The sequence below is a fragment of the Curcuma longa genome, chromosome 8 (genome assembly GCF_044706935.1).
Source record: "Curcuma longa cultivar G26 ecotype Majalengka, Jawa Barat chromosome 8, ITB_CL_G26_1.1, whole genome shotgun sequence".
In the NCBI taxonomy this organism is placed as follows: Eukaryota; Viridiplantae; Streptophyta; class Magnoliopsida; order Zingiberales; family Zingiberaceae; genus Curcuma; species Curcuma longa.
In genome coordinates, this window is record NC_133868.1 from 12,108,985 (window position 1) to 12,121,712 (window position 12,728).

General features: G+C 38.4%; 1 protein-coding gene across 1 annotated transcript; it reads right to left on the reverse strand.

The window, feature by feature from the left end:
* Nucleotides 1-234: 234 nt before the first annotated feature.
* On the reverse strand, nucleotides 235-1,860 carry LOC141833812 (UNC93-like protein 1). The gene is made up of 2 exons (XM_074721309.1): nucleotides 710-1,860; nucleotides 235-616 (listed from the first exon to the last, which is right to left on the reverse strand). Exons 1-2 carry the CDS (start codon nucleotides 1,858-1,860, stop codon nucleotides 358-360), a joined length of 1,410 nt encoding a protein of 469 aa, XP_074577410.1. The 3' UTR covers nucleotides 235-357.
* Nucleotides 1,861-12,728: the final 10,868 nt, after the last annotated feature.

Here is a 12,728-nt window from a genome sequence, read left to right on the forward strand (position 1 = left end):
GGTTAAGGCCGGTGGCAATCGATGACGTGTCACCTAATCTTTTTAAAAAGTTATTTTTAAAAGGGTAAAAATTATAAGACATTTTTTTATTGAATGGTTAAATAGATTCAAAATTGTTACGCAAATTTGTAAAAAAAAAACATAAAAAATATTTAAAATAGAAAACAAAATAATAAAAGTCAATATTAGAATGTGTTCAAAATTGCTTTGCTTTGTAACTTTATCTACGTTACAGAGAAGGGACATTTACCTTCACATGGCCGTTGAAAGACGTACACCACACGGCCGGACTAGGACTCCTTTAAATAATATTATAACAGCAAAGCAACTACACAATTTCACACCCACCGACGACACCTACGTCGTTGATCTCTTCATCCCCGGAGCATCCTCCACGGGCAGAGTGGCTGAAGACTTGGAGGTCTTGCTCTCCCCATCCTCGCTCTCATCTTTGTCTTTGACAGCGAGCAGCACCAACAGAGCCAGCAGTGGGTAGCTGACCGTAGTCAGGGACCAGTTCACTATCAATTGGGACAGGAGCGGAGTCTTGCGCGTGTCGACTTGCCAAGCCACCGCCGCCCCGGCGCTCTGCACCCCCTTGTAGAATCCGCTAAACCTGTCGTCAAGGAAGAATTAACATTAAAAATCGCACTTTTGATTCTAGTCTTTGGCAGGCGACGTTTGAGTTTAGGATTCGCGTGAGCTGTACCTGCTAAGAGTCTGGGAGTCGTCGGCCAACGCGCCGATGACCCAATAGCACAAGGTCTGGAACATGGCGTCCAGCAAGCCGTAGCTGAAGTAGAGGACGAAGGGGCCGGCGAACTTGGCGCCGGAATCCTTGAAGTCTAGCACGTCAGTCCATACGCCATCGGTGTACCGTAGCTGGTTAGCGAGCCCACCGGCCCAGGTGGCGGTCCCGAGCACGGCGACGGTAGTGATGCCGACGAATCCCCTGGTCCGCCGGCTTTTGAAGCTGAAGTCGAGCAAGTAGCCAATCGAGATCGAGCCGATCATCTGCGCGCCCCAGTAGAAGACGTTGTTCAGCCCCTTGGTACGCAGTGTGAAGAGGAGGCCGTTGACGTTGTTGAACTGGTAAGTGTAGAAGAAGTTGCTGGCCCAGGCCGCCGGCACGATGAGCAGCATCCGCCAGTCGGCGAAGAGTTTAAGGATCTCGATCGACTCGGTGCGCACTCTGGAGTAGGCAACGTCGGAGGCGCGGGTGCCGTCGTCGCGCACGACGCGGGAGGGGGGAAGGATGGCGAGGGAGAGGATGGCGCCGGTGGCCATGAAGCACATAAAGGCGATGTAAGTGGCGTCGTTGACGGAGGCGGCATCGGTGCGGTGGTAATTGAGAACGAAGGGGATGAGGCCGCCAATGACGCCGCCCATGTTGAAGACGGTCCAGAAAAAGGAGATGTAGGTCCCCTTCCGCTCTGCTGGCGGGTAGGAAGTCATGATGGCGCCTTCGCCGGCCCAGAGGAGGCCGGCACCAACTCCGAGAACAGCGCCGGCGATGATAGCAAAGAGCTGATGGTGGTAGTGGTTGTAGTAGAGGAAGGAGCCAGCGTAGAGGACGTAAGTAGAACATCCGGCGAAGAGGGTGAGGCGGGGGCCGAGGAGATTATAGATGCCGCCGCCGAGGATGCCGAAGACGGCGAAGGTGGTGTAAAGGGCAGTGTTGGCGTTGTTGGCGGCGGTGTGGTCGACCTGGCCGCCACCTCCCATGCCGGAGAGCGCGTTGAACATCCCCGGGCAGCAGAAGCACACGAGGCCAATGAGGCCCACCTGCGCCAGCGGCGAATTGTACCGGAACGGCGAGAGGCGGGCAGCCGCCGGACTCGGGTCCTCCTCCGATCCCATAATTCTCTGCTCCTCTTCCTCCTCCTTTAGATCGAAATCAACTTCCAGATGGGATCTCGCATTCTCGCTATAGTAATAGGATATTGATATTATCTTTAATTTCTAGATATTCCATTTGGCAGATATTTATTTTATTTTGAATTTTATTTTCCACGGCACAAAAGATCTATAGCAGTTGACTTATTTGTTGTTTCATTTTGGCCTTTTGTGTTTGAACCTTACATTTGTTGAGGCCTGATTGCTTGCTTTAGTTATTTGTCACTGTATAGGTCAGCTTGGATTCCAAGTTGATTCCGAGCCAATATAAATTGTGAATGGATTCAAATGTTTTGTCCGTAACTATTTCTTTAAAAAAAATAAATAAATAATGCTTTTGAATCTTTTCTACTGCAAATCTCCTCTCCTTAATGACACATTATCTGCAGGTCCCTATCTTTAACAAGTCTTGTTCTTGTTCAGGCACGCACAGATATTTACAAAAGAGTAGCAGCTCTGCTCTGCTGCAGCAGCGGCCGGCAACGACTTAATGAATGAATCCATCGTGACGGCCAAGAATAATTGTATAAGATGCGTTGCAGGCCTGCCAAACAAGGTCGCTATCAGCTACTTTGTCTTGAGATGCACGTGAAGGAAAAAACGGAGACTCTGATTGACAAACAGGATCGATTGGAGAAGGAACTACGTACTGCAATTGATCAAATGTGTTTAAACTTGACGAATTCTCAAAAGATCGCGAGTCATAAAATATTAGAGCCGTCTAAAAGTTACCTTTTTCTTATTTTACACTACAGTAAAAAAAAAAAAAATCTACCACCCTAACGGTTTCACACGATTGTCCCCACAATTATCTGTAAGGAGGTAAATCGAAAAACTACAATTAACTACAACGGAGGAGAAGATTGACTTGACTTCATCAAGATTCGACCTTTACCTATTTCAGTAATTCTATTTTATCATAACTAATTCAACCATTAAAAAAAATGATAATCTCAGTTAATCACATTAACTATAATTCAACCATTAAAGATGGTACATTCTGGTGAAATTTCAACATAATAAAAATATTAATCAAAGATTAAATCCTAAAAGTTATATCATAGCAGCTCATTTCATATTTCCTCTTTTATTCCATTCTGATGAAACTTCAACATAATAAAAATATTAATCGAAGATTAAATCCTAAAAGCTCATTCCATATTTCCTCTTTTACTCCCTTCATGATTTTATCATATCAAATATAATTCTTATTTATTTATTTATTTATATCAAATAATATATATATATATAGAAAATATTATTTTAGAATTCTTTTGTCGTCTATTGCTATGTATATGTGATTTTTGTAAAGATCAGTTGAAGTTATAAATATAATCCTCTTATTGTTAATGATAAATTTTTTTATATAAGATATTATATCGTGAGCAAACAAAAAAAAAAAAATATATATATATATATATATATATATATATATATATATATATATATATATATATATATTTATGGTTTAAATTTCTTCAACTTATTACTAGTGTTTTTTTAATTTATCTATACTTATTACTAGTGTTAGACTTTCAAAATCTAATGTACAATACTTTCAACCCGAAATATAATGGTACTGAACATTATATTCCGTAGTAGTACTACTGTACTGTGAACTGTCTATTGTGGTACTGAAATATAAATTCCAGCACCACTGTAGTGTTAGACTTTCTAATGTGGTACTAGAATATAAATTCCAGCACTATATTATTATTTTTCAAAATCCAACATCATAGTGGTGTTGATATTTAAATTCAATATCATATTGGTTCTGTATCAATGGACACAGAACCATAACTTCATTTATGAGACTCAAGATCAAGCTTACACACCATACTACTTCTCTACACTCACATCTTTCATTTCATGATAATTTTTCATTAATTTAAATTTTTTAATCTATCAATAGGTTTTAATCAAAACTCATTGATCGACTTAGTAAGCCCCGATTGAATTCATTCCAAGTCCTATAGGTTTATGTAATGCCTCGGAGTCCAGATTTACCTTCATTTATCATTTCGAAGCATTCTTATTATTGATCAAAAAAAATTTAAACTTTCATAACATTGTGGTCATATTCTTCGAATAACATTATCACAGTGATGCTGATCTTCAAAAATCAACACCACCATGTGTGAGAAGAACATAATACTATGGTGCTGATTTTAGAAGAATAACACTATAATGATGTTGATCTTCTGACACCAGCACCACAGTCTATGTCAATTGGCACGAACTCATAACTTCGTGAAGAGGGATCAAAATCAAAATTGCACATCATATCTACCTTCTCCACACTCACATCTTTCATTTCATAATATTTTTTTAGAAATTCAAATTCCCTAGGTTCATTGATGGATTTGTTGGGATGTATACCAGAATCCTAGCTGTGTAAATAAATATTCTGAAATAAGAATCACATTTGGTCAATATTTTGTAAGTGTCCATTTAATTTATATTGTAGATAAACATGGTGTGCGGAGTCACACACAAAAGATCATGTTATCAGTTCCTTATAGGTTATAAACAGTGTTCACAACCAAGATGGATTGGACAAACCATTGGAGTGGTTGTAGTGTAATTCGGTCTTAGTCTGTCTTGACTATAGAATTACACTAGTACACTAAGTGTGTATTGAACAGGACCATCTGAGGATTGTTCGATTTATACTGACTATATAATCGAACTAAACCTCTGTTACTATATATGTACATGCTCTTAATCCCGATATAATGACAAACACATGTGCTTAATATGTACTTCTTTAATTCATCAAAGGGTGAGATTTAGAACGATAGATCAAAAGACCCGATGAGTTGGGAAGTAGTATTATGTACATGGTGTGTTGTTGATTATAGAAGGAAACTGTGTCCTATAATCTAGGTTGATGATGTCCCCTTGATGAGCTCATAAGGATTATCATGTAAACCCTGTAGGTGGACTTTGTCCGCATGATAATAAGGTTGAGTGGTACTACTCTTGGATTAGAAGTTGATTAAATTCGAGTTGTCAGTAACTCATTTAATTGACGGACATACGATATCTTAAACACAGGGAGATTAATGTACTGATAGTAAGAAGGAGCCCATATTATAATATGGGATTGGTGCGGTAGTGCAATAATAACTCTCTAGTGGAATGAGTTATTATTGATGGACTTGAGCTGTGTGTTCGGTAAAGAACGTGGGAAGCTTAAACCCATCGAGAGACCAAAACCAATTTCTCCTCTAGGTCTCTACTGTAGCCTTTGGGAATCCTCAAGTCCACCTTGGAAGAATTCGTGAAGAAACTAGGCTTTCGAACCAATACAAACACTACAAGATATCATAAAAATAGCGACGAATTATTAGCGACGATTTTTAATTTCGTCGCTAATATAAATCTTTGCGACGAAATTAAATATTTCGTCGCTAAATCAAATTATTTGCGACAAAATAAAACATCTCGTCGCAAAAAAAACTATTTGCGACGATAATTTGAGTTTCGTCGCTAACATTTAGCGACGAAACTGTAAAAATTGTGGCTAACATTAGACTAACCACTATCCCGCCAAGGATTAGCGACGAATTTATGTTTTCGTCGCTAACTGTTAGCGACAAAACTGTAAAAATCGTGGCTAACATTAGAATAACCACTATCCCGTCAAAGATTAGCGATGAATTTATGTTTTCGTCGCTAACATTTAGCGACGAAACTGTAAAAATCGTGGCTAACATTAGTCTAACCACTATCCCGCTAAATATTAGCGACGAATTTATATTTTCGTCGCTAATAATTTTTTGCAACGAAAATGATATTTTATCGCTAACAATCCAACTATTAACTCTCTGTCTCCACGTTTTTGCGACGAAAGGGATAAATTCGTCGCTAAGTCTACGTTTTGGCGACGAAATGTTAGTCTCGTTGCTAATTTTTAGCGACAAAATGAAGAAATCGTCGCTAACCTTCGATTAAACCCTGCTCCCGCCCTAGCTTTTCGTTCTACGCCTTTCTCGAGCCCCCTTTTCTATAGCGCCCCGCCCGCCTCTTCCTGCCTTTCTCCTGCGGTCGCCTGTTCCTCCACGACCTCCGCTGTGGCTGTTCCTCTGTGATCTTCGACGCCTGCCCACCTCGCCACTGCTCCTCCGCCGCCTGCTACTCCTCGTCTGCCGCCTGTGCTACTCCTTGTCCGCCTCCTGCGCTGCCCGAGTCCGCCGGCAGGGGCGGATCCAGGCGAGGGCTAAAGCCCTCCCCGACGAGTGCCTCGCCGCCTCTTCAACGGAATCGGAGCCGCCGCCTGTGCTACTAATTTCTTCTCATGTAGGTGAACTACATGTTAATCTCACATTCTCTTCTCTCTTGCCCTCGCCCTCAACTTCTCTCCTTTTCTTTGTATACCTTTTTGCATATTGATGCTACTGTAAGAGTTTTAACTTGTTCTCTTTTTCAGGACATATCAATGATATTGAGCACTCAAGACTATCAAGGAATCATGGAGAATGTGGCTGCTAAATGCTCTGCTAAACTTTCTCTACTTCCAACACTTGGCAGTATGCCATCAAGAGATATTTTGAATGAATATTCAGGGGAAACGACTGCTAATTTGGTTGCTGACTTGATCAGGAAAATTGAGGATTCAAGCTTGCTAAAAGGTAATTAATGTCATGCTGTCCATCCTTTTCTTTTATTTGTCTTCGTCATGATGAAGTAATCTGTGTGTGTGGTATATTTTGTTAAAAATATCTAATATAATCTATCCAGACAATTGGATAGATTTCATATTGTTGTTGCTTTTTTTCATATTCTTTTGGACCATCAAACATCTGTTGCAGATAGCTTCTGAGACTTGCTCTGAATTCTCCATGTTCACTTGACTCTTATTTCACAGGAGATGATCCTGCTCTGATTCTTTATACAAGTGGTACAACTGGCAAACCTAAAGGTGTTGTCCACACTCACAACAGCATAGTTTCTCAAGTAAGAAAATTGTTTTTTGTACAACTGCTTTCTGAAAAGTTTAGCTCTGGTTTTTAAGGAATTCAAGTGTTAGATATAAATGTGGCATATACATGTCATGAAGCTGAATAGCTAGTTTTATTTTGTTAGAAGGAAGTAATAGAGACTGCCTTTTGGCTTTTTTCAGGTCCAAATTCTGAGTGAAGCTTGGGAGTATACATGTCATGATCACTTTCTGCATTGTCTGCCATTACACCATATCCAAATTTTTGTCTACTTTCCGTTGATATAATATGAAACTTGGTTTGAAAATTTTGTTCATCAAATTCCAGCTTAGTCTTGTACACAGAAGCATCAAACACATGCTTTCTTCATGATTTCCTTAATATCCCTGGTGCATCAAATTACTGGATGAGTATGCCATGTTTATTCATTGTCTTATGCTCACCATTCTGTTTCTTCCTTAACCTTTAGTTTACATGTGCATGGTCTCTTCAATGCTTTATTTGCACCTCTTTATGCAGGATCAGTGGTAGGTGTCAACTTGAAAATCATTTCAGTCATTACATGGTCTCTAGATTCTGCATTTCATCATGTTAGGTTGACATTCAATTCCAACATTTCTATAGCTTAACTGTAGTCTTATCTAGCACAATATAACCAAGACACTATAGCCATTCTGGACATCTTTCTTATAAATCTTTCATTGTTCTTCCTCGTATATTCTTCATTATGAATTTGATTTTATTATATAGACAACCCTGATTAACATGACTTTTGTACCATGGACTTCCTTTTCTCATAATGATCACTATGAATTTGATTTTTCTTTTCTGGTGTTCATATTTGATAGGGCATAATAACAAGCAAATTTACAGTTGGAATTGCAATCAACTGTGACAAGGGAATTTGATTTTGTACCATGTTTCCGTTAGCTGTGAATGTTCTATTTTCAGCAAATTTTCACTTATGACTATAAAAAAACCTTGTTAATATTGTAAAAGCTCTTGAGACTAAAATACTATTGGTGCATGGTTTGGTTAATTGTTAACTTTAGTTCTTTGGTTGTCTTACCATACTTTTTACTATTTCAGCATCTTGATATTCTTACCAGTTTGTTAATCAAATTAACATTTTATTATTCCATTGCAGGCTTCAAACTTCCATTCATCGAGGAGCTTGTTTACCATAGTTCATGGAGTAGTGTTTGTATTGTGAAACTTTGTTTTTGTTGTGATGTGATAAACTTTGTGTTAAAGATTGTGTTAAACTTTGTGATGTGATAAACTTTGTATTAAACATTGTGTTAAACTTTGTAATATGATCAGCTTATGTGATAAACTTTGTATTAAACTTTGTGTTAGTTGTATGTGAATATGTTATTGAATGTTATTTTGTGATGTGTATGTATTAGGGTTTGTTGTGATGTGATGTGTATGTATTATAGGATATAAGCGAAAAAGAGCCGAAAGTTTACTATTAGCGACGAAATCTTGTAATTTCGTCGCTAACATACGATCAGATTAGCGACGAAATTACCACATTTCGTCGCTAACCTTCGAGATTCTCCGGTTGCCTATTTCGAGGTGTTAGCGACGAAATTTTGACAATTCGTCGCTAACAAATTAGTCGCTAATGTTAGCGACGAAATTTTAAAATTCGTCGCTAACTTTAGCGATGAATTTTTGGGGATTAGCGACGATTATTATTTCGTCGCTAATGTTAGCGACGAATTTTCAAAATTTCGTCGCTAACATTAATTTGCGACAAGCTTATAGCGACAAAAATAGCGACGATATAAGATATGTTAGGTTAGCGACGAAAATATTTCGTCGCTAAATACCTAAATTCTTGTAGTGAAAGGAGTGTAATCGATCAGGTGATCGATTACACACCTTGGTAATCGATCACCTAATCGATTACCAGAGTTTCTCATACGAAGGCAGGTAATCGATCAGGTGATCGATTACCAGCCTGGTAATCGATCACCTGATCGATTACCAGTGTTAATGAGAAAAAATTACGGAGTTTAATCGATTGGTTGATCGATTAAAGGCCGCGGGTTCGATTTGGTAACTTCCGAAATCTTTCCAAAATTCTCCGATTTGATTTATTCAAATCATACCATGTTTACGAATCAATCATACCATATTTATGGGTCAAATTATACCTTATTTGGGAGATGGTTAGGCTATAAAAGAAGGGGCTTGCTTGGCTTTGAGAGACACAAGAAATTCTAATCCTTGGTGGCCGAATCTCTCGGCAGCCAGCAGCCACAGCCCCTCTTCTTCTTCTCTTTTCTCCAAGCAAAGAGAAGGAAGTTTAGCAAGCCATCGGAGAGGAGAATTCTGGTGGAGAAATTCTCGAAGGATCATTGCCCACACAACGTTCGAGAAGAGGAGAGGAATACAGCAGAAGATCAAGAGGTCTTCGGGTACAAACTTCATCCGTCCGAAGAAAGGTATAATTTAATGTTTCTGCGTTAATTAAATTATGCTTTTCATATTGGATCCTGTAAACCAAACACAAGAGCCCAATGATCTAAACGAGTCGATCAAACTTCGTTTGATCGACTATGAGGGCAACTTGAGATCGTTTCGGGAAAATTTTTGTTCTGCAAGAATCTATCGGAACGGTTTTTCAAGACTTTCCCATCAGGATTTTGGTCAAAATCCATTGATATATTTAGCAAGCTTCGATTGACTTCATTCCAAGTCCTATAGGTTTTTGTAGTGCCTCAGAGTCTAATTTTGCCCTCATTTATCATCTCGAAGCATTCCTAGCATTGATCAAAAGTTTTTTAAACTTTTAGAACACTATGGTCCTAGTCTTCTAATAATAGCACTACAGTGATGCTGATCTTTAAAAATCAACACAACCCTATGTGAGAAAACATAATACTGTGGTGTTGGTTTTGGAAGAATAGACACCAGCATCACAGTTTGTGTCAAGTGACACCGATCCATAACTTTATAGAGGGGGCCTAAAACCTAGATTGCACACCATATCTACCTTCTCTACACTCACCTCTTCCATTTCATGGTAATTTTTAAGAAATCCAAATCCCCTAGTTAATACCCATTGATAGACTTAACAAGCTTCGATCAGACTCATTCTAAGTTTTGTAGGTTTTTACAGTGCCTCGAAGTCCAAATTTGCCCTTATTTATCATCTTGAAGCATTTCCAATAGTGATCAAAATTTTTTTAAACTTTCAGAACACTATGGTCCTACTTTTTAAATAACAACACTATAGTGGTGTTGATATTTAGAAACCAATATCACCCTGTGAGAAGAACATAACATTGTGGTGATGGTTTCAGAAGAATAACACCATAATGCCTAAAACCTAGATTGCACACCATATCTACCTTCTCTACACTCACCTCTTCCATTTCATGGTAATTTTTGATCTTCCAACACCAGTATCAGGTTTTTACAGTGTCTCCAAATTTGCCCTTATTTAATTAGCATTTCCGGACTCATAACTTCATAGAAACCAATATCAGGGGAATCAAAACCAAGATTGTGCACCATATCAATTATCTTCTCCACCATCTTCTCCACACTCACCTCTTCCATTTTATGATAATTTTTCAGAAATTTAAATCTCTTATGTCTATCAATGGATTTCAGTCAAAATTCATTGATAAACATAGTAAGCTCTGATCGGACTCATTCTAAGTCCTATAAATTTATACAGTGCTTCTCAGTTGTATCGTGCCCTAAAGTTTCATATTCAAGTCGTTCGTAGCCAGGTACAACATGTTTTAAAAAATTCATCCTTGGACTCATAACTTCTTGTATGAGGATTAGAACTATAGTTATAAACCATCTATATCTTAGTCTATGTCATGTCATTGTTATGATTGCTTTTAGGAATGAACTCATTTCTGATGAACTTCAATCATTTTTGGCCTCCAGTAATTCAACTTTAGTGGAGAGATAGCAAGATGTTCAACGGTCCATAAATGCAGTCTCAAGTAATATTTCATCTTCTTTTAGAAATACTAATGTGGTGAACAAAAATAGAAATACAAATATTTTGACGTTTGATCTAAATGAAGAAGTAAATCGATTAGAAGATGAGGTACCCAATAATAGTACGATATTTAGAGAATATTTTGAGCCAACATGAAGTGAGCAAGAAGATTTAGAAATTTGAATTGTAGAAGAATTAGAATGCAATACAAATCTAGAAAAATTCTTAGTTGATGATATCCAATTTGACCAAACTGATTTTAACCTAGTTGAGTATAGTGACTTAGAGGAGGTGTTCTCAATTGTTGAAGATTCATATGTTATGAATTCAAGATTAATACAAAAGCCAACTGCATAGGCAACAAATAAATATGAATTTTTTTGTTGGATCGATTTTTCCCTCCCAACATGAGTTTAAGGATGCATTTGTAAGGCATGTTGTGTATAAAAATATCAGATACAATACAGTTGGCACCCAACTAAATAAAATTAATGTTATTTGCTTCAATCAACCATGTACACGAAGAGTAGTTACTAGGGAAGATGCGGAGTTCACTGTTATAAAATATGTATAGGAACACCAATATAGCACCATTAGAGAAACACCTGATCACAAATCTTGCACATCCACATTTGTAGCATCTAAAATTGAAGAGAAGTTTATTTCTTCTAAATAGTACAAACCAAGGAGTATTCAAACAGAAAGTTTGGTATGACATTTGCATATCATATTAGAAAGCATACATAGCCAGGGAGAAAGTATTGAAGAAAGTTGTTGATGATTATGATCAGGTTTATAAAAATCTTCCAATGTATTTGCGTGTTAAGATTAAAGTGTTGGTGCAATCGGCCTCTAGAATTTTGATGGTTTGGTTTAACAATATGTTTAAGGGAAGTTGGTCAAGGGTGACCAAATAACTTGATCAAGGATCGATAATTGAGTTGAGTGTAGAGTCCAAGCAAAATCAAGGTTGACTTGAAACTTGAAAGTGAGGGAGAAGTCCAAGTAGAACTAGATACTTGATAGTTAGTGAAAGTCCTAGTTGAAAATCAGGCAGTAAATGCCCTAACAAGGCTAGGTGAAGGGACATTTGGTGTAGGAACCAAACAATGGAAGTCTTAATCGGGAACTAGGCAAGTGGAAGTTCTAGCGGGGCTAAGCGGTGGAAGTCCTAATTGGGAACTAGGCATGGGAAGACCTAGTTGGAAACTAGGCAAACCTAATTGGAAACTTGGTTAAGTTCAAGAGGGTCAGCTGGGAGCTGAGTACTTGACAGTGGAAGTCCTAGTGGATCAACTAGGAGCTTAACACTTGACAAAGAGAGAAATCTTAGAGGAGTAAACTCTAAGCAAGTGAACTTTATAGGTTAGTTAAACTAAGTACTAGATTTTACATGTGTTACTTGTTGTTTGCTTATTTATTTTGTAGAAAATAACATCTAGACAAAGGCTCGAGCGAGACCAGTTGGGAACTAGTTCAGGTCATCAGACTCATGGTTTGGATGATCGAAAGGCAGTCTGATCGACCACAATTTTGATCGATCGGAGGTTGACATGATCGAGTTCATATGAGCTAGTTTGTGGATAAGTTTTAACCAAGATCCAAGCGATTGGAGGGTATCCAGTCGACCAATAGGTCAAAACTTAGCTCGAAAAGGATCGAGTTTGCAGCTGAGTTGGCAAAAAGGATCGAGTTTGCTGCTAAGTTGGCAGAGGTCCAATCAACTAGAGGAATGTCGATCGGGCTATATAAAAAGGGACTTGAGGCAGTCTCTTCTCACATCAACTACAAGTATCCATCTTCCTTTTAGTTCTCGAAAGTGCTTCGAAGTTCTACTCGTGTGGTCCGGGAAGAGTCAGGAGAAGTGTTGCGGCACTTAGGGTTTCCAACCGGTTCATCACAAGTTTGTCTTT